At 45.4% G+C, this 24,546-nt stretch overlaps 1 protein-coding gene and 1 long non-coding RNA gene across 3 annotated transcripts in view; one reads left to right on the top strand and one right to left on the bottom strand.

Moving 5' to 3' along the window:
* Positions 1-16,189, top strand: part of CACNG6 (calcium voltage-gated channel auxiliary subunit gamma 6) — a 36,450-nt gene extending 20,261 nt beyond the window's left edge. The window contains exons 2-4 of the mRNA XM_033170564.1: positions 12,015-12,089; positions 13,896-14,033; positions 15,564-16,189. Of these exons, the coding sequence (XP_033026455.1) occupies positions 12,015-12,089; positions 13,896-14,033; positions 15,564-15,799 (449 nt within the window). The 3' untranslated portion in view covers positions 15,800-16,189. The remainder of the gene's footprint in view (positions 1-12,014; positions 12,090-13,895; positions 14,034-15,563) is intronic.
* On the bottom strand, positions 3,992-20,783 carry LOC117059073. 2 transcript variants are annotated; one of them, XR_004427891.1, is made up of 3 exons: positions 20,692-20,783; positions 18,651-18,868; positions 3,992-4,188 (listed from the first exon to the last, which is right to left on the bottom strand). It is a non-coding gene; the product is annotated as an uncharacterized LOC117059073 (long non-coding RNA). The 2 variants fall into 2 exon arrangements; XR_004427892.1 differs by having other exon boundaries at positions 20,624-20,710.
* Between the last annotated feature and the right edge of the window lie 3,763 nt (positions 20,784-24,546).

Here is a 24,546-nt window from a genome sequence, read left to right as displayed (position 1 = left end):
TTTTTCTAATAATATTGTAATGATTTTTCAGCCAACTGTTTTCTTTCCATTAACCTTTTCTTTGTTTCTATTTGTATATTTGTGGGTACTTCAAAATGGGTGTTCGCTGTGGGATCAGTACTCCTCATGAATGTATTTTATTTATTATTATTATTATTATTTCTGCAGAATCCACACAATGTCATGTACACCAAAATGCCAGCCTATACAGTGGTACCTCAGGTTAAGAACTTAATTCGTTCTGGAGGTCTGTTCTTAACCTGAAAATGTTCTTAAGCTGAGGTACCACTTTAGCTAATGGGGCCTCCCACTGCCACTGTGCCGCCGCATGATTTCTGTTGTCATCCTGAAGCAAAGTTCTTAACCCGAGGTACTATTTCTGGGTTAGCGGAGTCTGTAACCTGAAGCGTCTGTAACCTGAGGTACCACTGTATTCCCCACCCCACCAAACTTCAATTTAATCTGAATCTTCCCTTTTTGGGGAAAATCTGATAAATTAAGAAAGAAAGAAAAACACTGGTTACCAACTACCCATTTGTAATACCTCAGCAACCTGTTTTACAACCCACCTGGAAGCACCCTATGCTATTAACCTGTCTCAAGCAACCTGGTCATTGTTTGGGAGGAAGTAGTGACCCAAAGATTAAATTTATATAGGAATTGATGGATATCTCAATTTCAGTCTCTATCAGATTCTAACTTTTCCAAACCTGTGTTTAGTTAGCTCCATTTCCACATCAGTTTTTTTTAATAAAAGTCTGCATGGAAATTTGTGCACAGTATCGTGTATATTTATCATGCTAGCATTCTTTTATGTATTTTGCCTAATATACACATTTTAAAAGCAACCTTTCCTAACATAATTAATTTTTGTGTACACTTTCCTTTACACTTTTTTTTTGCATTTTGCAAATTTCAAAGGATAGCTGTGTTTCGGTTTTCCTATGAATGCAGAAAGTGTGAATTAGAGAGGTTCAAAGGAAAATGTGAGCTAGATGAATTTCTCCACCATCCCAAAACATGAGTACTGCTTCCAGACTGAATGAGTTAGCTATTGGCCTCCTCCTGTGACTTGACCCAGTTGCTCGAGTAATCTAACACCATTTGGTTTGCTGGCATCTTTCTGCATCAGCTTTCTCCCTTTGGCACACTGGAATCGCCAGGGATGCATTGGTTAATCTGTGGGGGCCAGCAGGCAGACAATTCTTTGCTATGGAACAGGGCAATAAGGATGGTTGTTGTTGGTGCTGTGACTTCGTCTTTCCTTCGAGCTGCAAGTTTCTTCATGCGTGGCGTGAAAGCACGAAGGAAAATGTGTGAGTGATGTGTATCCCCAGTGTCTCATGCCAGGAGGAGCTTGAACCAACTCCCCATAGACAAGATTCACAAGCTGTTCCTGTAGTACAGGGATGGGTAACTTTTCCAGCTGTTGCTGCACTACAACTCCCATCATCTCTGACCATTGGCTATGCTGGCCAGGGCTGATAGGAGGGAGTCCAACACCATCTGGAGGACCACAGGTTCCTATAGCCCAAGAATATGCTTCTCAGCATAGGGAATGTATGAACATCCTCCCATATAGTAATGCTGCTAGATTAACCAGTGGTCCATCTAACTGAGCAGCAGCACTAGTCTGACTGGCAGGATCAAGTCTGACTGGCAGTAGCTCTCTGGGGTCTGAAGCAAGAGATTTTTCCTCTTCTGCTTCCCAATATCCTTTCCCACCCAGCACTGCAGGGATAAAACGTGGGACCTTCTGCATACAAAGCAGATGCTCTGTCACTTATCTATAGTCACTTCTCATATGAGACACCAGAAGCATGTTAGGAAGACATACAATTGAAGCACACATCTCATAGTCTGCTTTCATGTTGTGTATTTTCTTATCCTAAGATGGGATGCCAGCAGCAGAATACAAAATGAGCTAAAGAACCCACTCCTTTCCCCATTTTGTAAGTTCTAATGAAGACCATGGTTGGGGCCTACAGCAGCCATTGAAAACAAAGCTTGCTGAAGATGAAGGATGAGGTGGTAGAGTTGAAAGGTTATCGGAAGAGGAGAAACTCTACAAGATTTGAAATGTTTTTTTGAAGTCTGGAGAAAGTTCAGATAGGAAACCTGTAAGAAAGCATATTGTCAAAGGAGAGAGAGCAGAAGAGGCAGAGAGCTATTATTTCCAAAGAGAAGACTTTATTGCAGAATCACTGGGGCTCCTTGTCATTGACAGAAGTTTCTGAGAGATGATTTAAACAAAGGTGATATGACCTAGGTTCTGTCACTCTATAAGTGAAATTCACATTTGGTGTTTGGTGAACTCCAGTCCTAGAGCTGCAAGGCTTTACTGGATTTCTGAAGAATTGGATTTGTCTGATATCCAGCTATATGAATGACCTCTGACAGCTGCGGCTCTGCAGTGACCCTCCCATTCTCTTTTTCAAGTTGAGGAATATCTGAAGAAGAATGAGGGTTAGATAGAATAACAAAAACCTCTCAAAAGTCTGAGGATTTTTAAAGCATGCTTCAGCATTAATTATCTAACAAGTACTTATTTGGGAAGCAGCTGGTGGCAAAGCTAATCAACATAAGGTGAGTAAATTAGCAGCAAGGGCCAAAAACTGATATATAATAAACATAGTAGCAGCAGCATGGCAACAATTAAAGGCAGCAATACAAACATAAAAGGTTATTTTAAAAACTCAGGAAAACAGAACTTCGTTTATTTATTATTTTTATATCCTGCCTTACCTCCAATAAGCTCAAGGCAGCACACACAGTTGTCTTTCACATATAAATTTTATCATCACAACATTGTTAGGTAGGTTTTGTTGTTGTTCAGTCGTTCAGTCGTGTCCGACTCTTCGTGACCCCATGGACCAGAGCACGCCAGGCACGCCTATCCTTCACTGCCTCTCGCAGTTTGGCCAAACACATGCCAGTCGCTTTGAGAACACTGTCCAACCATCTCATCCTCTGCCGTCCCCTTCTCCTTGTGCCCTCCATCTTTCCCAACATCAGGGTCTTTTCTAGGGAGTCTTCTCTTCTCATGAGGTGGCCAAAGTACTGGAGCCTCAACCTGTCCTTCTAGTGAGCACTCAGGGCTGATTTCTTTAAGCATGGATAGGTTTGATCTTCTTGCAGTCCATGGGACTCTCAAGAGTCTCCTCCAGCACCATAATTCAAAAGCATAAATTCTTCGGCGATCAGCCTTCTTTATGGTCCAGCTCTCACTTCCGTACATTACTACTGGGAAAACCATAGCTTTAACTATACGGACCTTTGTCGGCAAGGTGATGTCTTTGCTTTTTAAGCTGCTGTCTAGGTTTGTCATTGCTTTTCTCCCAAGAAGCAGGCGTCTTCTAATTTCGTTAGGTAGGTTAGGCTAAGACTACTGGCCCAAGGTCACTAGTGAGGTTATGGCAGGTGAGGTGGGGGGTGAACCTCAGTTTCCACCATTCAAGTCTGACACTCTTAACTACAATATCACAACTCCTTGTTTTGGTTTTTGTTTTGTTTTTAATTAGGCTAACAGCAGCAGCAAAAATACACACCAGGCTGGCACAATAAAAATAAAGGGCTGAGCACACGTTTAAATATAGAATAAAATAAAACCCATTACTGTCATAGGCAGGATTAATCTTAAAGACATAATATCACATATTTTTGAATCAACCCTAATCTACTGACAAGCAGCTCTTATTTTTACCTGCTGCCTATTCAAAACTGCATTCCAGGACCAATTCACACATGCATAGCTATCACTTGTTTGCTGCACAGTTAATGTGTAAAAGTCTTTCCAGAATGGTATGGTCTGGAGGCACATGATGCCGTCACCTTGCTGAAGCTAAGCAGGTCTGGGTCTAGTTTGTGCTTGGATGAGAGACTGCCTGGGAACCACATGTATGTACTGTGTCATTAATCACAAATTTAATATGCTATTAAAGATCCATAAGAAAACACGCACTTGAAGCAAAATTAAACTTACCAGGTCAGTGGAAAAACTGAAGTATAAACACGCTTCAAAGCAATAATGTCCAAGCAAAGCAGGTTAAACTTCCAGTTAGAAGTCAAATCTCTCCAGTAAAAATTGCTCCACATTATTTAGACTCTGGCCTTCACCATCACCTGTACGAGATTTCACTTCACTGTGTTTGAGATGTAATCATGAAGGATCATTCATATCTTCTTCAGCTGCAGACAAAAAGGTACTGTTCACATGTTTTGAATACTGGAACTTAGCATTTAAAGCACATGAACAAATAATACGGGACACAAACAAAAACCTCCAAGTCCTAAGGACAAGCTGTCAATAAGACTTCCAAATAAATAGAGTTGTTCATTTGCATAGAATAAATACCCATGGGGGAGTGGCAGGCTCTTATGCTGACCAAAACTGATCATTAAATTATCTGTACATTCTTACAAATATGCATAGGTTGGGAGCCTGTGGCCACATGCCTGCTACTCATGGGCATTTATGCTACACAAATGAGTGCCTGAAAAGGGCTGAATAAGATAGGCTAAAATGTACTTGTACCACATAAAGTATGCACTAACACTCCACCATTAACACTGTCATTTAGACAAGGGCTTGGAACCTGTGGCCCACAAAATATTGTTGATTCCCCGCTCCAGCCGGGGTGACCAATGGTCAGGAATGATGAGAGTTGTCATCCAGTCTGGAGGGTCAGATTTTCTCCATCTCTGATTTAGCCAAATACTGTAATTAGCAATGTTTACTTCTAAGATACTGTAATCTACACTCTTCTGTCCCTTCACCCTTTATCTGAACTTGTTTTGATTGGTTGGTTGGTGCACCCAGAGCTATTTGGAGGAGATATTTCTTTGTTTATTACCTTTCTTCCATGCAACTCAAGGTGCTGTATGGTAATGCTCCCCACTCATCCAGGCCGAGGCCTGCTTAGCTTTAGCAAGGTTGCTGCATTGTGTGCCTTCAGGACTGGCTCCAGGTTCAAAGGGGTCCTGACTAAATGCCAACTCCCACCCTGATGGACTCCACTTGGGCTGACCTCAGGAGGGGGCAACCTTTCTCAGCCTGAGGATGACACACCTTCAAGGAGTCACATGGCAGTGGTGGGAGGCAAAGGGGCCAGTAGGCTGATTTCTACACATACCTACAATATCCCTCTCTAGCCTCCATCCAAGCAAGAGGAAGCATTTATTTTATTTAGTTATATATACTACCCTGTAATAAAAGATCAGGTGCATAGCTGTCAACCTTCCTTTTTCTTGCACTGGGAAACGGCCATAGCTGTCAACTTTCCTTTTTTTGTAGTGGGAAACTGCACTGGAATAAGGGAATTTCCCACAAAAAAATGGAGAGTTGACAGCTATGGATCAGGGCAGTCTCCAAAAATAAAATATAAAAATAATTTACATAGAGCAAACGACTGGCTAGTCAAAAGATTTTAAATGGCTGCACCAGCCTGCTGGTCCATCAAAGTTCAAGGGCATTTTTCAGCCAGGCAAAAACATTCAGCAAGGGTGCAAAGCCGTGCCTAGGGGTGTGATGGAGTGTGAGGAGACTCCCAAGGGCCAGACAGAGAAGCTTGGGGGGGCTGCATTTGCCCCCCCCCCCCACGTTCCTGAAGCAGTAGGAGGTGACAGGTTTGCAGTTGCCATTTTAATTCCTCCCAATCCCACCACCACCACTGAGCACCATTCTGGGGCACAGTGGGAAATTTAAATGGTGGGCACCCAGACCTAGCCACCTGCCAAGACTGCTTTACTCCACAGTCCCCCTTTGACCATGAATAGGCACAGGAAGCTGCCTTAGGTTCTATTGATTGGGCAAGGTGGTGCACAACCTGCCTCAGGTGGAAGAACCTGGGGCATCATTAGAGAGAGATATTTTTTTTCTATTCAGTCGTATATGCATGCTATTAATAAAACTAAAGACCAACATATTTTAACGAGAGTGTCTGTTATTAATAATAATTATTACCATAATGGGAATGGGTGCCTGAAGCATGTCTGACTGAGGGTAAGAAATCAGCATGAGGCTCCTGTGGCATCATGCAACTCCAGGCGATTGATTCTGACCTCAGAAAAATGCCCTGCACTAAGGCTGCCTTCTTGTTTCCTTTTTAATTTTCAAAATTGGCAGAACTCCTCTATCCCCATGAAGCAAACAGGAGGAGTTACAACGTTTAAAAAGGGATCATAAGGAGTACAGGTATATGAACAAGGAGTCAGCTAGTAAGAAGGCACCATTGTGTGTTGCAACTGCTACACCTGTGAGGTGTAATGATTTTGAGTGTTAGATTTACATTCAAAGCAGTGGTTCCCAAACTGTAGTTATGAACCACCAGTGGTCCACGAAGCTCATTCAGGTGATCTGTGGTGTGTCTGTGGGTTTGTGGCTGAATATGACACATCCATCACATTAAATATTCATACTGATTTTCAGTTGTATATTTATTGCTTCTTTCGTTTCTTATATTGTATTACAATTTGAATTATATGGAACTGCAATTGCTGCAACAGGCAGGGGAAAAAATCATTACCGGTAAGTGGTCCCCGTCACCCCCTTTAAGGACCTCAGCAATTTTCAAGTGGCTCATAGGAAGAGATTAAATTTGGCAACCATGGATCTAGAGAGGCCTGGGTTCAAGCCCAGTCCTTAGCCACAAAGCTTATTCGGTGACGTTGAAAACTTGTCTCTTTAAAGCTGTAATAAATGGCAAATTTGGGTTTTCTGCGAATTGCCATTTTTCAGCAAAGAGGAAGTTTTTGCAGGGAAAACTCTGGTGCGAAACAAAGAGTGGTTGCACACGGAGCTTTAAAGTGTGGGCCGTGCTTGTAAAAAATTGTGGAGGAAATTTAAGTGCGGATGGACCCTGAGCCCCAACCTGCTTCCCGGGGCTGTTGTGGGGATGAAAGGGACACACAGACACATTCACACACCTGGCTCTTGGCCCTGAGTTCATTCAAGGAAGGATGGGATTAAAAATACATCAAGCAAATCAATCATGGATTAGCGAAATGGACAACCAGGCCCACTGGAATAGGGTGTAGCTTGATGGCTTACATCTGGCTGAAAGCCAGGACTCCTGGATTGTCCAGGTCCAGGAAGGGAAAGTGAAATCAAGGGAGTTGTGGCAACTGTTTTTGGTTGCTGTGGGAAGGAAATGGGGCTTGGTGTGACATAATGGGAAGGCTGAGAGCCAGGGCCCCTATATTCAGCTGTCTCCCACGGTTGGGTCCAGGAGCAATTGCTTTCTTTCTTAGCCTGACAGGGTTGAGTGACTGTGCTGTAACTCAATCATCGGCTTGGGCTGGTGGGCCGCAGCTTGGAGCGCAGCCCGGAAAACGGGGATTGGAGCCAATTACTTGGCTAATACTCTTGGCTTATCTCCCTGTAACTAGAGCCATCCCTGCGTTTTGCTTAGCTAGGCCCGACTCTGAGTAACTAACCACTGGAAGACATGTCTGGAAAGTGTACACACGGCAATCATATGCAAGTTTGCTGGCGTGTAATATGTTAAAAAGAAAAAGTCATGGATGGAGTTGTCTTGGGCAAAGCACTATATTTCAGCAGTCTACCTCAGCATTGCTCTCGGCTCACCGACAAAGCTTTACACACAAAATTGGTGTCTGAGGAAAGGAAGTGGGGCTAATATTTCCCCCCCCCTCCATCCGTATGCTCAAACTGCGTGAGCCAGTTTATATATTCAACAAATCAAATTGTAAAGTCTTTCCAAGGCTGTTTGATGTCAGGGTGCAAATTTCTGTTGGGAGAGAGACACGGGAAATGTGTCCCTGTTAATTCTCCTCGACCTCTCAGCAGCTGGTATCCATGGTATCCTTCTGGAGCAGCTTTCTGAGTTATGAGTGTGTGGCACTGCTTTGCAGTGGGTCCGATCCTACTTGGATGGTCATTTCCAGAGGGTGGTATACAAACGTACCTGTCAGGAAACCCCCCTCCCCACGGCTGCGGGAGTCGCGGGAGCTTTCGCAGTATAGAGAACCCCCTAAGCTATTCACCAGCTCGTCCTCCCCCTCCTCAGCCAGAAGCGACCATTCCTCCAGTGGGGAGGGGGAGTCGGAGGCAGGAAGGCGGTGCAGGGGCTCTGAGAGGATCGCAAAGCCTCAGCGCCGAGGGGAAAGCGGGGAACGGGGTCAGGTTCCCACGCTCCGAGGGCGCAGGCAAGAAGGACGTGGAAGGGGGAGGCGGGGGTTCAGAATCCCGCGCCTCTTTTGCTGGACAAAGAACCGGAAGGGTTCATTCCTGGACTCTGCGGAGGGATGAGATGGACGTTTGATCTTTTGCTCCACTGTATATAGCTGTGCACAATAAAGAACTTAGTTTTAGAAGTTCTGTGTTTGGCGCTTTACTCATGAGCAACCACTGAACGTCCTCACAGTACCCTTTTCTCCAATCTATTTATTTGGTGGTAATGGTGGCTCCAGCGAAGGCAGCAAGTGAAGGAGGATGGTTTTCCCTTCTTCCTCTGCTGCCTGGTGTCCTGCTATGCTAGTAGCAGCTGGGAAATTTATTTTCCCAAGGACAACTGTAGTGCTTGAAACTCAGCAATCAATTCAGATTGATTGTCATCACTAATCTCCATTCTTCCTTTGCCCTTATATAATTTTAATATAATATGGTGTGCGCCTTGAACTCTCCGCAGTTCTAGAGGACAGTTAGGTAAGACATCACTGCTTTTCAGAGTGAGATAACTCACCATTTAATAATTAGAACTGACATCAGAAAATGAATTTTGGGCCAGAGTGCAATTCTGAACCAAATTCAATTTAGTCTAGTTAGCCTGAGGGCGGGGTTGAGGAGAGATCTGAAAGTATACTGTATTCTCTAATTCAGCGTTTTTGTACACTCCAAATAAAGTTTCCTGGATCAAGCATATGCTCAGAGATGCCGTTCTTTCATTTTTTCATCGTCTATGTTGTCCAGGACCAGCACCACATTTGAGGGAGCCCTTGGCAAATTGCCTTCTTTTGGGGCTCCTTCTACATTGATAGGACCCCGGTGGTGTGCTTAGCTGGTGGTGACAGTGGCAGGCAGTCATTTTAATTTCTCAGAGTGCCCCAAAGCGACACTGCATTGAGATTGCTCTGAGAATATAAAATGGCCGCCTGCCACTGCCAGGTGCAAGGCAACTAGGGGAGGCACTTGTACCAGTAGTGGGCCTTGTCAGAACACTACGGGCCACATCCTCTTCTACACACTTATTAAACATACCAGGGCCCTGTCACACTATTAATGTATTGCGTATACATCTCGCAACTACATGTGATGTTGTGCCAGACCATAACCTTCCCCTCTTTCCCTGCCTTCCTTTGAATATAACCCTACTGGTCAAAAACCTAGAGGCAGCTGTTGTTGGGTAGAACCAGGGAGCCAGTAGACTTAACATTGAGCATATTTGTGAGCACAATTATAATTCCTGTAAATGTCGCACACATGCATGCATGCACATTCTCTCTCACTCAGCCACATGGTGCACTTGCTCCCCAAACCCTGGGGCTACCTGGAATTCGTCCAGCTGCAAAGGCTGCAATAATTGCTAACTCTTTTCTCTCTGGGGACACAATTAAATCCACTCCACCAGGCAATGTAAAATCTCAGAAAGGACAATCCCTGAGGCATGAGAGGCAAGGAATCTTTCTTTGCCCCCAAACCCTCTGCTTCAGTTGCCATGTACCAGAAATTGTCTCCTTCCTGAGCAAAGTGTGTGTGTGCGCGCGCGCGTAACATTGGCTAATTGCAGAGTCATTACCTTAACTCCTGAGTTTCTCATCAATATCCCTATACGATGCTTAAAATCTATATCCACCAGCAAATACAGTGGGAATTTGGAAAATCTAGGCGTCTATCCGTTTCTAAGTTACCACAGAATTGTGCAGCATTTTAAGAAATTGTGATGTGCTCTCTGCTTTTTGCTTTTAGAGGCTTCTCCAGATGACCTGTTCATCCTGTTTTGCTTGCACAAATCTTATGATGCCTGTTCTTTCTTGAGCATTCATTCTGACTTGTTTGCAGCGAGGTTATAGAATCATAGAACTGTAGAGTTGGAAGGGACCATGAGGAATTTTCTGCCTAACGTGCAATGCAGGAATTTTCTGCCTAACGTGGGGTTTGAACTCACGAGCCTGAGATCAAGAGGCTCATCATGCTCTACCAACTGAGCTATCCCAGAGCCAATGTTGCATGTTGCAAAATTAGCAAATGCACTGCATATAGTAGCATGTGTAGTCTATAATAACCTCCCAACAGTTTGACTTCGCCCCCAAAGGCACACTCTTCCATTGTATCCCGGGACAGGCAGATGCCAACTAATCTATAATGTATACAACTGTAGGAAAAGGGACTGTCACAACATTTGTGGTTAAACAAACTGAGCTATTTTCCACTCACGTTATACAGTGGTGCCCCGCTAGACGAATGCCTCGCTAGAAGAAAAACTCGCTAGACAAAGGCATTCGTCTAGCGGGAGGCTGCCCCGCTAGACGAAAAAGTCTATGGGGCTGCCTCGCAAGACGAAAATTTTTCGTCCTTTTTTTTTTGTCTAGCGAAAGCGCGGCTGTCATTGCCGCTTCGCTAGACGAAAAACCCGCTAGACGAAAATTTTCGCAGAACAAATTATTTTCGTCTAGCGGGGCACCACTGTATTTTAGTGATGAGTTCCACATGTATATAATAATAATTTATGTGGTATCAATTTATTGTCACATGGATTTTACTCCTTACTTCTTCAGCAGCCACTGGTTTCGAGCGAGTTTCATTGAAGTTTGCCTATTTTATAACAATTCCTTGAGGCATCCTAGCAAAAAATTTATGCAACTCCCCTGTCAATGCGGAATTGGTTGACAGGGGCCGAAGAGCCTGCACAGCCGAGGTGAGCTGTAACAGTCACTCAAAACAACTCCCTCTACGAGCATCTTACGGTGAACTGTCACTGGATCTGCCACCAGCCGGCAGAGAGCAGCTCCCAGGTGTCAAGATCTAAGACTCGAGCCTTTCTGATGCTCGGTTACAAGTGTCAACACAGTGTTATAATATGCCAACGAAACAAAAAGTTGAAAGAGGTACTCATCGTACCAGTTAAGGATTAGAAGCAGTAATTATTTGGGGTTTACTTTTAAAGCCTGTGACCCACTTGCAAAGGCTTTGCCACAACCCACAGGTTGGGGAACTCTGCTCTAGGAGAATGGACCCACAGTGCATTTTGCTCTAGTGTTAAGCAGGATAGAGAGAAAGCAGGGATATATATTTGCATTTTAACTTAAGCATCCTAGCTAGCGGCATCTTAGAGCAGTGAATTTGCATTCTTGTGTTCTCCACTACCTATGTCGCTTCAGACTGGACCACACCATTTTTTACTATGTGCTTGCAGCTTTTTGCAATTCCATTTAATTTATGTAACAACAGTTTTTTATGCTTACCCCTTGTAAATTAGGGCAGTGTTTTTCAACCAGTGTTCCGCGGCACACTAGTGTGCCGCGAGATGTTGCCTGGTGTGCCGTGGGAAAAATTGAAAAATTACTTTATATATAGTCAATATAGGCACAGAGTTAAATTTTTTAACATTTTCTAATGGTGGTGTGCCTCGTGATTTTTTTCATGAAACAAGTGTGCCTTTGCCCAAAAAAGGTTGAAAAACACTGAATTAGGGTGTATCTGATACTGTACAGGGATAATCTGATAAATTGGGTAAAACTGGGCTCCAAAGTGCTCCACTCAGGGTCACAGACTATTTGTTTCTCTGTTTTGGGGTGGGTGGATCAATTGACACTTTCTGCTACTCCCCTTCCCATAACCACTACTTTATTGGTGCATTCACTTCTTTTTGATCCATCAGATTTGCACAAAACCGGAAAACTATACCACCAGCAAAGCACATTTTAAAAAAATTCTACACCATATATATTTGGCACAAAGTGTGTGATGAGAATTTATAATAGCTTCCATTTATTTTCCCTCCTTCACCTTCTGCTCTTATTTTTTTTCCAATGCCCTTTTCCTGCCTTCCTTTCAGAAGCCAACTGTTCTTATTTCAAATTCTTCACTACTGGGGAGAATGCTCACATCTTCCAGAGGACTACTAAAAAAGGTGAGTCCATCAACCCATCGAAAACAGGGAGCCATGTTGGCCCGCCGTGCAAAATCCCAGCAGGAACAAATTAAAAATGCCCCTGTTTATTACGTTATTATCCCACCATTCTGCCCAAAAGCTCAGAGTGGTTTACAAACTTAAATAAAGTATCAATAAAACACAATTAAAACAATATATGACATGACCCTTTATGTCGCTTCTAAACAGGATTCTTCAATGCTGGGGCAGCCAATACTCTTAAAGGAATCTTAGATCAGAATAATAATAACAACAACAGCTTTATCTGGTCAGTTAACAAACAATATTTAAAGAGGCAAAGGGTCTCAGGGGACTTTCCTACACATAGACATTTGTAGCTCCTCACCATCCAGTGTACTTTCCTCCAAGCAGGTGCCATCTGGCTGGCGGGGAAGCAACAGGAGAGATGGATTTGGAATTACAGTATTTTTCCATGTATAAGACTAGGTCCCCCCCCCTAAAAAAATGTCAAAAATTAGGGGGCATCTTATACTCTGGGCCATCTCCCCCCCCCCCAATTTTCTTAAATCTGAGTCCCCTAAAATAGGGAGCGTCTTATACATGGGGGCATCTTATAGACGAAAAAATACGGTAACTGAATTGCCCGCCATTTTATGCTCATCTGTTTTACAGACTTTGGGTGTGAGGGGTAGGATAAGTAAACAGTAAACGTGGCAGGTCAAAGGAACGCTTCAGCTCACACAAAGACATGACCCTCCGCACCTTTTTAGCCTTTTCTACCACACACCTTCTCCTCCCCAATGCGACACATGTACAGGGAAGGCCCACTCTTGAAGAGCGAGAGTCTCTGCCATCACACACAGTGCATTGTGCAGGCTTTTGAGTTTCACAGAGCTCCTCCCTCAGGCAGGCCGTTCCACAAACTGAAACTCGAGGAGAAAAACGGGGGTCAGTACTGGGACTGCCACCTGATTAAGGAAATCGCGGTCAGTCAACCACGTGTTTTCGTGAATGAATCCACTGAGCAATCATTTGGAAACGCATACATTTTTTGTTTTTATTAAAAAGCAAGAGCTCTGAAGCAATAGGCGCCCTTCCTTTTGTTTTTGGAGCATGTGTCACAGCAAACGTCACCACAGTTAGAAGAGTGGGAGAAAGCCAGGAGGGATTATTTTAACCAGCACCTGCAGTTTTATACAAATCCTTGAAGGCAAAATAACTTTTAGAAAACTAAAAAGATCTGCCCATGTTTTTGGTTGATTAGTCAATCCATCACTCCTGCCCTAGTTTAACAGGGGTGGGGTGGCATGCTGCTGTCTAAAGCTATTAAAAACTGTTAATAATCTTAACCTTAAGCAGGCTATTTAGGTTAAGGCCTGTGCCTTGTTCAGAGGATCTCAGATTACACAGAGGCATGCTGGGACAGACAAGCAGTGGCGGGCAGCACTCCCTTCGAAAACATAAAATAACCTGCAGTTAGCTGAATCTCTCTCTGGCATTCCTCTCCGTCTGCAGCCCAAGGTCCCTTCAGGCTGGTTTACCAAGCCTCTCTCCAGCTGCCCTGTCCCATCTCCTACACTTCCATTCTTATCAGGCCTCACTCAACGCCACACCTCAGCCGTGGCCGTTTATCACATAGCACATGATTGTGTGGCTGTGTGTCGCTGTAATGCCACAGTGGCTGAGTATTCCCTTCTGTGCCACACACACACACACAGGAAGCAGGTCAAGTGGGTAACTGTGAATCTGTCACTCTTTGCGTCTACAAATGTCTGCTTTATCTCCCTCCACCGCCCTGCTGGCTTGGTTGGCGTCGCTGTGTAGAACTGAACATCACGGCAGCCATTGTGTCCCTCGTCAGCATCACCCTAATGGCCATGGGGTCCCTCTGCATCACGGTGGCTCTGAGCAAAGGGGTTGAATTTCTCCTGAAACCAGCATCTTGCTTCTTTATCATATCAGGTAAGGCAGCCCACCCTGAAAAAGTCCTTCCCTTGTCCTGGTCTGCCCCCACAGCGCTGTCCCAGAACTCCCTGCATTACTTCAACCACTGCGTTCCTGAAAAACAAACGTCATTTCCAGGCAACCTGTTTATTGGCCATTTGTCCCAGTTTGCTTGCACAAAATTAGCAGAGAGGTTACATGACCTGTTTTAAGTCGTTGATGCCCATCTCATTTTACTCTTGCCATTTTTTTTGATCTATTTTATTCTCTTTCACTCTGTTGCATTTTTTTATGTGCTTCCTATTTTGTTTGATTGGCCCTGGGCATCGAACGCAACAATAAAGTTTGGGTACTTTTTCAGCAGGGAGGTTACACAATGCTGTCTGGTTTGGATCGTTCTTTTTTGTTCATGCGGAGGTTATACAACGCTGCATCGAGCAATGGTTACCCCACGCTTTACTTTCCCATCGCTTTCCTTACCACCAAAAGTAAAGGGGAGAAGACAGAAGTGGGTTTGTTGCAAAAGAACTTCAAGACTACTTTAATTGTGAAAACCTAAGCTTGCTAAGCAGGGCGGCGATGCTCTGCCTCCATGGTTGAAGGCAGTGATGCATTTGGATGCTAGTTGCTAGAAGCCATGGCAGGTTGCAAGGAGAATGCTCCTGTGCTCAGGTCCTGCTTGCAGGTTTCCTCCAGGCACTTGCTTGGCCACTGTGAGAACAGGGTGCTGGACAAGATGGTCTGTAAGCACCCAGAGTTAAGTGAGCCACTGGTGACAGTTAACAGTGCTGTCAAGTATCCCGTTTTCCCAGGGATTCTCCCTTATTTCAAGTAGTTTCCCGCTGCTCTCCCTTATTTTTTATTTCCCTTAAATTTCCCGTTTTTAATGGAAGCAGCTCCTCCCCTGCTGGCCAGGGACTGGGTGGGAAGACCTCGCCTACTTGGAGAGAAAAGCCTCAGCCCTCAAAGCAAGTGGGAGCCATTTCCCGTGCTTACAGGGGGGTGTATTCCTCCCCCTGCATCAGCCCCTATCCGTTGCCGCCGAGCCCCTCAGCCAGCCAATAGGGTTAGCTGGCGGGCGGAGCCTGGCTCCCTTTGAGCAGCTGCTGCTTCCTGTCCTGTTTTGATGGGATCAGACAAGAAGACGATGGGGCTCCATTGCGCGGAGCACATGGCTGCCCTCCTCTTTGCTGGCTGCCCTCCTCTTTGCCCGAGCCCGCTTGAAGTTTACATTGCTGCTCCGCCCACTTTTGCTTCTGGCCCCGCCCACCACTGACATGTGACTGTCCCCGGGATAGGTGAGACTGCTGATCCCTTATTTTCAAATCCGAAACTTGACAGCTATGCAGTTAAAAGAAAACACAACACAATGTACCTTCATGTGGTCCAGTTAACTCTAAGCCAAATGTCTATCTGCGAAGCTTCCCATAGTCCTTTGTTTGCGGTCTCTGTTCACAACTAGAATTTGAGGAGGATGCCAGGGATGGGGCAGGGAGATCGTCGAAACTCCCAGGACTGCCTTCTCACTTATTCTCTCTCCCTCTCTAGGCATTATGGTGCTCATATGTCTGGAGGTTTTCCGGCACTCGGTTCGGTGGCTTATCAGCTCGGATGAGACCATCCCACTGGAGTACGAGTATTCCTGGTCCGTGGCTTGTGCAGCGGCGGCTGGGGCTATCCTGATCTTTGGCGGAGGCTGCTTTATCCTTTTGTCCACCCCTGGCTTGCCCAAAAGGCCCTGTGAATACTGCATGAAAAGCCGCAGCAGCAGCAGCACTTCCTAAAAACCGTACGGGAGAGAACCCCAAAGTCTCTCTTTCTCTCATTCTGCCAACAAACATATTCACACACACACACACACACCACAAAACATACATATACCTCCACCCACCCCTAGGGGGCAGAAAGAACCGACCTTCTCCCTCCTACATGCCTGCCCTCTTTCTCCATCCTCTGGACTCAAGTTTTCCCCCTTCCCTGTTTTGTGACTTGTAAATAGAACCTCTAGTGCTTGTTTTGTTTTAGATTGGTGGGGGGGTGGCTATGAGGAAAGGGCTCTGCTTGTGAATGAGGGGACAGCTGTGCTAATGAACTGAGAAATTACGAGGGGAGGGAGGATAAAGGGCTGTATTTTAAACCCAGTTTTTATAAATGGCTATTTATAGCTCAATGGAGGGGCCGTGTCTTGGACTCCTTTAAATCTACGCCATGTGGTCAAGTGTTAGATTCTCGTCTCAGTTCCCCCCTTGAGTGATGTGCCACGCTGAGCAAAAATCCCATTCCTTCCCCTGTAAAACTGAGTTTCTTCCCTTTTCTTCTTCGTACAACCTCAACCTCCAAGTACGAAAATTAAAAGTGGTGGCAAAAAGCCACACACGGGATCAGCCTAGAAATCCCAAGGAATTATGGACAGGTACCCTGAAACACAGGGCGATTTTTAACCAGTCATTCTGGGAACTTGGGGTGGATACAGTCCATAATTAATTTCTGTCAAAGACCCTGCCAGCATCCAGGAAGCTCAGTGCTTTCAAAAGTGAGGGGACTTCCAGACAAACTGCTTATTGGGCACCCATCCCTATTTGTTTGCAAGGAGATGAGGCGGTACTGGCTATTTAATTCTGATTTGTCTGTGGGAAGTTTAGGCAAAGTGGCATCAAAGCAAGTGCCATGCCACACTTTCCTGTGCATTTCCCTGTCACTTTCCTTACTGCAAAAAAGCAAATCCTTTGGGAAAGCAGGTTTGTTGCACAAGCTCTCCCGATCAACTATAATTGTGCACCCTGAATTTGCCGGTACGCAGTTAAATCCCACCAGAATATAGTGACAATCTGGAAGCAGCCAAAATGAATCTAGAGGCCACATTATCAAAATATGAATTTTTCATGCAAAAAAGTAAAATTATCCTACTCTCACCTTTAAAAAAAAATAGTTAACATTTCCCGGTTCTTCCTTTTGTTAGAGTTGACGTATTAAAGAAAGCATGGAAAATATTAAATGCCAAGGACTCAGTCCAGCTGGCAGCTCTTCCTCAGGTGCAGTTCTCAGCTTGTGGAGAAAAGGTGGGAGTAGAAAATGCCCACATTAAGTGCTCTTCAGGGCATTTTTGCTCAACAAGACTCCCTTAAATCTTAGGTCGTTGATATAAATGTTATGGAGAATTTGGCAAAACCTATAAATAAGGGGAGTGGCGTTAATATAGAAATCAATCACCTACATACATACATACATACATACATACATACATACATACTTCTCACAACTTGAGTTTCCAGATTTGACATTGTAAATGCACCACTTTTTGAATCTGAGCAAGGTTTTCTTTCAGCCCTGGCAAAGACCATGCGGAGAGCTGTTGGCAGTCTCCCTTGAAGCTGAGAGTTCAGGAAGTTCTGTACCACAATCTTATTATGGCAATACACCACATAAGTGAGTGCCTTAAACAACAACAGCTGTGCAACGGAGGCTGGCCCATCAGGGAGGGTGGGGCACTGCCTCACCTGCCTCAGTATACCCTCTGCAAACGCCTGCCTGCCTGCCTTCTGACTTACAACCGGGGGGGGGGGGGGGGGCTCTGCCTGGCTTGGCTCTGGCTCCACCTGCTGTTGGTCTCCCTGCCTCCTACCCAAGTACTCCCAGTGAACACCAATCACCATTACAACTGTGCGCTTCCAACTCTCAGGCACAGCTGTTAAAAACCGTCCTGCCTGGTTAAAATTGGCTGTTAAAAGTTTCAGCTGATTGACCTGTTGATTCAAGTTTGCAGGCCTTCTTGTCTTGGGAGGCTCAGCTTTCCATAACACACACAGCTGGGGGTGCACTCATGAGCCCATTTTAAAAAAAATTAAAAATAAAAGGAGGAGGGGTACACCTACCAAAAGATTCTTACCAAAGCAACTGCCTTTTACAAATTCTTTTAAAGTTTAGCTCTAGGCTAGGGATGCGACCCTCCAGAAGTTGATGGACTCCCACCGGAGATAGTGGGAGTTGAACAGAATCTGAAGCGCCACAGGTTCTCTAGATAGGATGGGTATTACATATTGGTGCAAGACGCTCTCAGTTGGACTCCTTCCACCTTGCTGACATCACTCATTCAGTCTCCCTTTAACTCTGGCCCCAATCCCCACCACCGCCCAGAAGGAAAGGGCGGATGAGTGAACAGGCAATGGCGGTGGCTGCCCCGTCTCATATTTATTGCTCGTTGCATGATCCCTCTAGGCCACAGGGATAGCGTGTGTAAACGGGTGGCCATGGAAAGGGGGAACGGCAGGGCCCTCTGTGGAGGCATGGGCCTTGGCAGCTGCCAGAGGATGCCAACCCTTATGGCAGCCCTGGCTCTAGGCTGCATGCTTCCACTCTCCAGCACGAGTGTTTACTTCTTGTGTTTAAAATCAACACTGACCAATGAACAGATTGCAGTTAACTTGCAGCATAACCGACCCACTTTGAGCAAGGCTATTGACCCCCACCCCCACCCCCAGGCACATTTTTTGCGAACTGGATATTGTGCTAATAATGCTCAACTGGGGCAAATGTGCTTTAAAAAAAGAAAAAAAAGAAAAAGAACTTTCCCTCTCCTGTGATCTGAAAAGGCTCTCAATGTTCTTATAATTTCAGGATACACTGCCCAAGCCTTACCACGAACGAGCCACTGAGGCATCGTTGCCAGGCTGTCCGTTCTGCTTTGCATCTAAGTGAATTTCTCCAAGAAAGATTGGGGTGGGAGTTGCGAGAGAGAACTCGTTTTCCTTGGTGTACTCTGTGTGCTGAAAATTCATGTGTTGGCTTGGGTTGATGGGAAGAGACGACTGTCAAGTTGTAGCATCAGCGAGCCAGGTGACAAGCGGAACGCAGATCTAAGGGCAAAAAAGCAAGCTTTGAGAGAAGATGGGAGTGTTACGCTCTCTAAAGTGGAAAGAGGTTAAGGAATAAAGGAGAGCGGGAGCGACAGGGACTGGGTCCCATGGCAGGTGGTAAAAATCCACTATCACCTGAATCTACATCGTGGAGAATTTGTAGCTGTTAAGACCCTTGGGTTCCTTTTCCAAACAAACAAACATAGTTTCTAGCCCTCAAAGATATTTTAAAGGATAGATGGCATGAAAGGAAACCATCTTATCCGTGGTGTTCAGGCACCCACAAACTTGTGGAAGATTTCTGAGATTATGACTGAGGTGCAAACAAACAGACTGCTAGGGTGTAGTGGTTAGAGCATTGGGCTGGGCTCAGGAAAGCCCAGGTTCAAAGCCATGAAACTCACTTAGTAAAGTTGGGACCAGTCAACTTTACTAAGAATCCTCGCAACTCCAACTTCCCTGCGACCTCTAAGTCTCCCCGCATTACTTATCAGTTTCTCCCCCTTGTTCTTGCCTTCTGCCTGAGACTTTCTCCATCCTTATTTTCTTAGCAGCCTAAAGATACAAGACTAAGCTACATCACTCGCCCAGTCAATTTATACCTAGAGTCCATTAATGGTAATTGCTCTTTAAAGCTTTAACATTAAAAGGCAAACCGTAACCATGGTTGCCCTGCTGATGAGAGGCATCGCTAAGTTAGGCCTCATCCCCACTTGTCCCATGCCTACAAAGCATAGGTGTCAGCAGTTTCCTGCTTGTGCCATGTTTTCTAGGCATGGATCCAAGCCACTTCCTCCCAGAAAACCCGTTCTTTAGTGCTAAATTGGAACAAACAGCAATCCACAGAAAACCCAGTTGCCGTTTGTTCAAATTCAGCGCTAAAGGGTTCAAAGGGCACTCAGGTGCAATGACGAAGGTTTGGGTGCTAGGTATGTGGAGAACTTGAGAGTTTTGGTGTTCCGAAGATGTCTGTGTCTGACAATCTCAGATCCTCCCCAACCCTGATAAATTGTGAACAAGCAGTAATGGGGATTAAGCCGATCTCACAACTGTATTGAATTTAGAATGCCCTAGGCGCAGGTGGCGCTGTGGTCTAAACCACAGAGCCTAAGGCTTGCTGATCAGAAGGTCGGCGGTTCGAATCCCAATGACGAGGTGAGCTCCTGTTGCTCGGTCCCTGCTCCTGCCAACCTAGCAGTTCGAAAGCACATCAAACTGCAAGTAGATTAATAGGTACCGCTCTGGCGGGAAGGTAAACGGCGATTCCATGCACTGCTCTGGTTCGCCAGAAGCGGCTTAGTCATGCTGGCCACATGACCCGGAAGCTGTACGCCGGCTCCCTCGGCCAGTAAAGCGAGATGAACATGGCAACCCCAGAGTTGTCCGCGACTGGACCTAACGGTCAGGGGTCCCTTTACCTTCACCTAGGTGCTAATTTCTGTTCAGACTTAACTGTACTTATGCATGGGGGGCAAGAAGCACACACACACACTCAGATATATATCCAACATTATTACTTGCTGATCTGTGCGCACATGTGAACCAGCCCTACTGGGTAGACAAGTTTGTATTGCCCGGAAACACTTCAGGAGGGTGTAAAGAGTAACTTCTGGCATCCAAAGAGGATTTCTAGATGGCTTTGAGGGGCTTGGCCTATTTTCAGACACACACCATATTAAAACAGGTGTCTCTATTCAACCCGTAATCCACTTCTAACACCATGTAGCATCCTGTGGGTTTGGTAAGGGTACTCACTGGGGAACCATGCCACAAGTCTGCCCTAATACCACGGAAGCAGCAGGAGGAGAACTCCATTTCATTACTTGCATTTATTCACAAGCAGCAGAACAGCAACTCAACTGCTCCACAGACAAGGCTAAGGTTACGTTGGGTTCCTAATGAGCTATGGAGGTAACCAAACCCAAAAAGGGTGGGAAGAGTTTCTCATAGAGGCAAGGCCGGTCTCTTAAAGAGACAGGCTGCTTTAAAAAAAAAAAAAAAAAAGAAGGCCCTTTTCAGAGTGCGCACCCTATAAAGTTTCCCTAGAATTATTATGCCACACACACAGGTTCCTTGGAGGACCACCATGATCCAGGGGCAAATAAATTAATGTAAAAGTGTTCTCCGTTGGTTAAAATTAGTTTCCAATGTGCTTTTGGACCTTTTGGTAATGCCTTTTGAACAGCACAGATGTGAAAGCAGAAGAAACAGCCGTTAAAAAAAAAAATCAAATTCTTAAGAATCAGAGCAAATGTGTCTTCTGGTCACCGCAGCATGATGTTTACACCACACAGAGTTATTATTATTTCAGTTTATTATCCACCATTTACAATAATGTTACAGGGCAGGTTACAGTGATTTAAAAAAACACAATATTAAAATCAGTTTGGAACAAATGAGTCAAGAGAAATGCCAAAAACCAATTTAAGAAGGACATACACCCCCCTCCCAAATACGAAGAGCCATCTTCATTTTTCGCCCGGCCCTGAGGCCTGGCATCAGCTGTGGCAAGGCAAGGAGGGCTCTTCTGGGGCTTTGTGTGTGGGAAGGTGAGGTGGCAGAGAGTGGGGGGGGGGGGGACCAAGTGCTGAAAATGTGCCTGGGTTCTTCTTCTGCCCAGCCGTTGCTACGCAGGGAGGCCGCGGCCCATCTTCCATTCCTCCTTGTCAGCATCTCAGCCTAGGGACAGGGCGTCCCCACTGGGGGTGGGGGCAGAGAAAGAGAGAGAGGGAGTAGGGGATGCTCTCCAGCAAGGAACACGTCTCTCCCCTCGGTTATTCTGGTCCTCCTGCCCTCAGGCTCTCCAGTTACACCCTGAGATGTAAACAGGGCGAGGGAGCTTTTTTTGGTTCTCGGCAGTGTTTTGCGCAGCAAGGGAGAGGCAGGTCAGGAAAATACAACCCGGCAGCCCTGCTTCCTAGCAACCTCCAGGAGCAAGCGCCCCCCCTTTTAACATCCAGTCCCTCTTGAGGGAACTCTGGTGGGGCATCCATTCCAGAGGAACGGCTTTCTCACAGCCATGCCAAGTGCTGCACCTGTTGAATTTCTTTATCTATCAACGTCTACGGAAGCCCTGCCAGGGTTTCGTTTGTTTTTAAGCTGCAGCTCTACCTTATGCACGTGCCTCTCATCAAACCCACGAGTCCTGGCTCCAACCATAATCTGTTGTATGTGCACTTAAGGAATAAAATTGCCAACTCAATGGGGGGGGGGGGTGTTTCTTGAGCACTTTTTTTTTTCTTCCAGAGGAACTTGATCTGATTAAATCAGCAAGTGTAGCCTGTTTGGGGATGAGAACAAGCATCGCCGTCTGCTAATATTCTGCCATCCAATCGGTTAAAGGTGCAGGAGGAAATGCTAGCTGAGAAGTTGGCAACCCTTCTAAAGAACCCAGAAGTCCTTGGTTTCAGCTGCCTTCCCCTATGACTGGTAGCCGTATTTTAGACATCACTGAAATTCCTCCCCAGGCACCCAACTCTCTTTAGCCAGCTCACATTCTTGTGTTGATAATATTGCTGTATTGTGACATGCAGGAGGAAGGAATGTCATTAAAATACACCCCTTTTTCAATTAGAATGCATCCAAGAGCAGGTCTCATTAATATTCCCACCACCCCACCCGGCCTCCAATGAAAATGTGAAATGGCTCCTCTCTAGTCCTCTCCCGTGCAGCTTGCTACCCTCTCGCATCTTCATTTCTTTTGCAGAGAAAAGCAAAGAGGGCAGAGGGATGCCCATCTGTCTCTGTGCCAATCTCAGACTTGGTGACTGGAATCTGAATGCGCGACCACTGCGGATAGTGACGTCACACACACACACATAAGCACCTCTCTCACACACCCACAGCACCTGGAGATACAGAGCACACAAACACAGCCACCAGCCAGATGATAGAAAAACATGAAGCGGGAGGCAGGGAGGGAAACCCACATATACATCAGAGACTTATCAGCCTGACTGGAGAGAGACAAAGCTGTTTATATGCAGCAGACAGACAACACACACACACACAAACACACACACACACACACAGAGAGACAGAGAGAGACAGAGAGAGACACAGAGAGAGAGAGAGAGAGAGAGAGATATGTATGAATTAACTTTAAGCCTCAGGCCATTGCCCAGACCATAACCATAGCAATTGATGAGGCCGTCCAAGCACTCCACTAATGCCGCCCATATTTACATAATGGGAATGGCATCTACGGTAATCAGGATCCACTCCAATTAATACTGTAGGCTTAATAAAAACTGCCTTGCAATTTCATTAGGCTTTGCAAGCTGGAATATAACTTGGGAGGCAACCATCAGACACCCAGACCATGCCAGACAACCGCGTATCTCTTGCACGCAACAGCTGTAGGCAAGGGGCACACACAGAAAACAGCTAAAACTGATGCTTTTGGAAATAAGACCCAGTCAGTGTCCAACAGGGTTTACTTCCGTGTGACTCTTCATGGGATTAAAGCTGCAGCCACTCAATGGACACATTATTAGCTGATTTAAATACAGACCATCATGTCCCCATTCACAGCCATGCACCACACATATCCACTCATACATCTCCAGCTCTTTGAATCTGTAAAAATCTGGATGGTGGGGGATGGAGTCCATATAGAATCTGGAATTTCAGCGGGGAAGAGTCCGTGCAGAATCTTGCACAGGAGTTAGTCAATGCAGTGCCCCCACCCATGTTTTTGGACCACAACTCCCGTAATTCCAGAATGCCAGCCATGCTGGCTAGTGCTGATGGAAGTTGTAGTCTCTGCAACGTTTGGAAGGCGCCGCACTGGCTACCCTTGGTGTGGCAGATCTGTGACAGAACATGGGTGGAAACATGGGTTATAGCTAGAACCTGGCTGAATAGGAAAGATCACACTGGGTACTTGAGAGAACATGTTTTACTAGTTGGCACTAGTGAATAAATGCTGGTTGAAAACATGGTGCCAGCTCTTTCGTCCCCGAGATCTCGCCTCAAAACACATTTTCCTCAAAGCCTTAAAAGCAAGGTCCTGCTTTCAGGTGAAAAGAAGTCTAAGTATCTATCATTGCATTTGGTCCATGTACAGACCACAGTCAATATTTAGCTTGTAACAAGTTTGTTTTCTCCTGCTCTGGAGGGTAGGACTCGAACCAATGGCTTCAAGTTACAAGAAAGGAGATTCCGACTAAACATCAGGAAGAACTTTCTGACAGTAAAAGCTATTTGACAGTGGAAGAGTCTCCCTAGAGAGGTTGTGGACTCTCCTTCTTTGGAGATTTTTAACCAGAGGTTGGATGGCCATCTGTCATGGATGCTTTAGCTGAGAAAATCCTGCATTGCATGGGGTTGGACTAGATGACCCTTGGAGTCCCTTCCAGCTCTACAATTCTATGAACGTCCCAGAAGCAGGGACCCTTACCACCACTTGGGGTGTGTGTGTGTATATAAACACATGGGTAGACAGAACATTAAAAAAAAAACTCACATCACCTGGAATACATTTATTTGTAATATTTTATGATACTTGCAAACCATTTAGAAATGTTAAGTGGTCTATATATTGTCTAAACACCATGCACTGACGACTGCCCACATAAAAACACACACAGGTGGCATCTATCAACCTGATCATCTGGGAAGGCAGGATGACACACAAATAAACACCCACACCTCTGCAAGATGCTTTAAACAAACTA

This window comes from Lacerta agilis, chromosome 14 (genome assembly GCF_009819535.1).
Source record: "Lacerta agilis isolate rLacAgi1 chromosome 14, rLacAgi1.pri, whole genome shotgun sequence".
Classification (NCBI taxonomy): domain Eukaryota; kingdom Metazoa; phylum Chordata; class Lepidosauria; order Squamata; family Lacertidae; genus Lacerta; species Lacerta agilis.
Note: the sequence above shows the minus strand (reverse complement) of the source record. Positions and strands in the feature narration are given on the sequence as shown.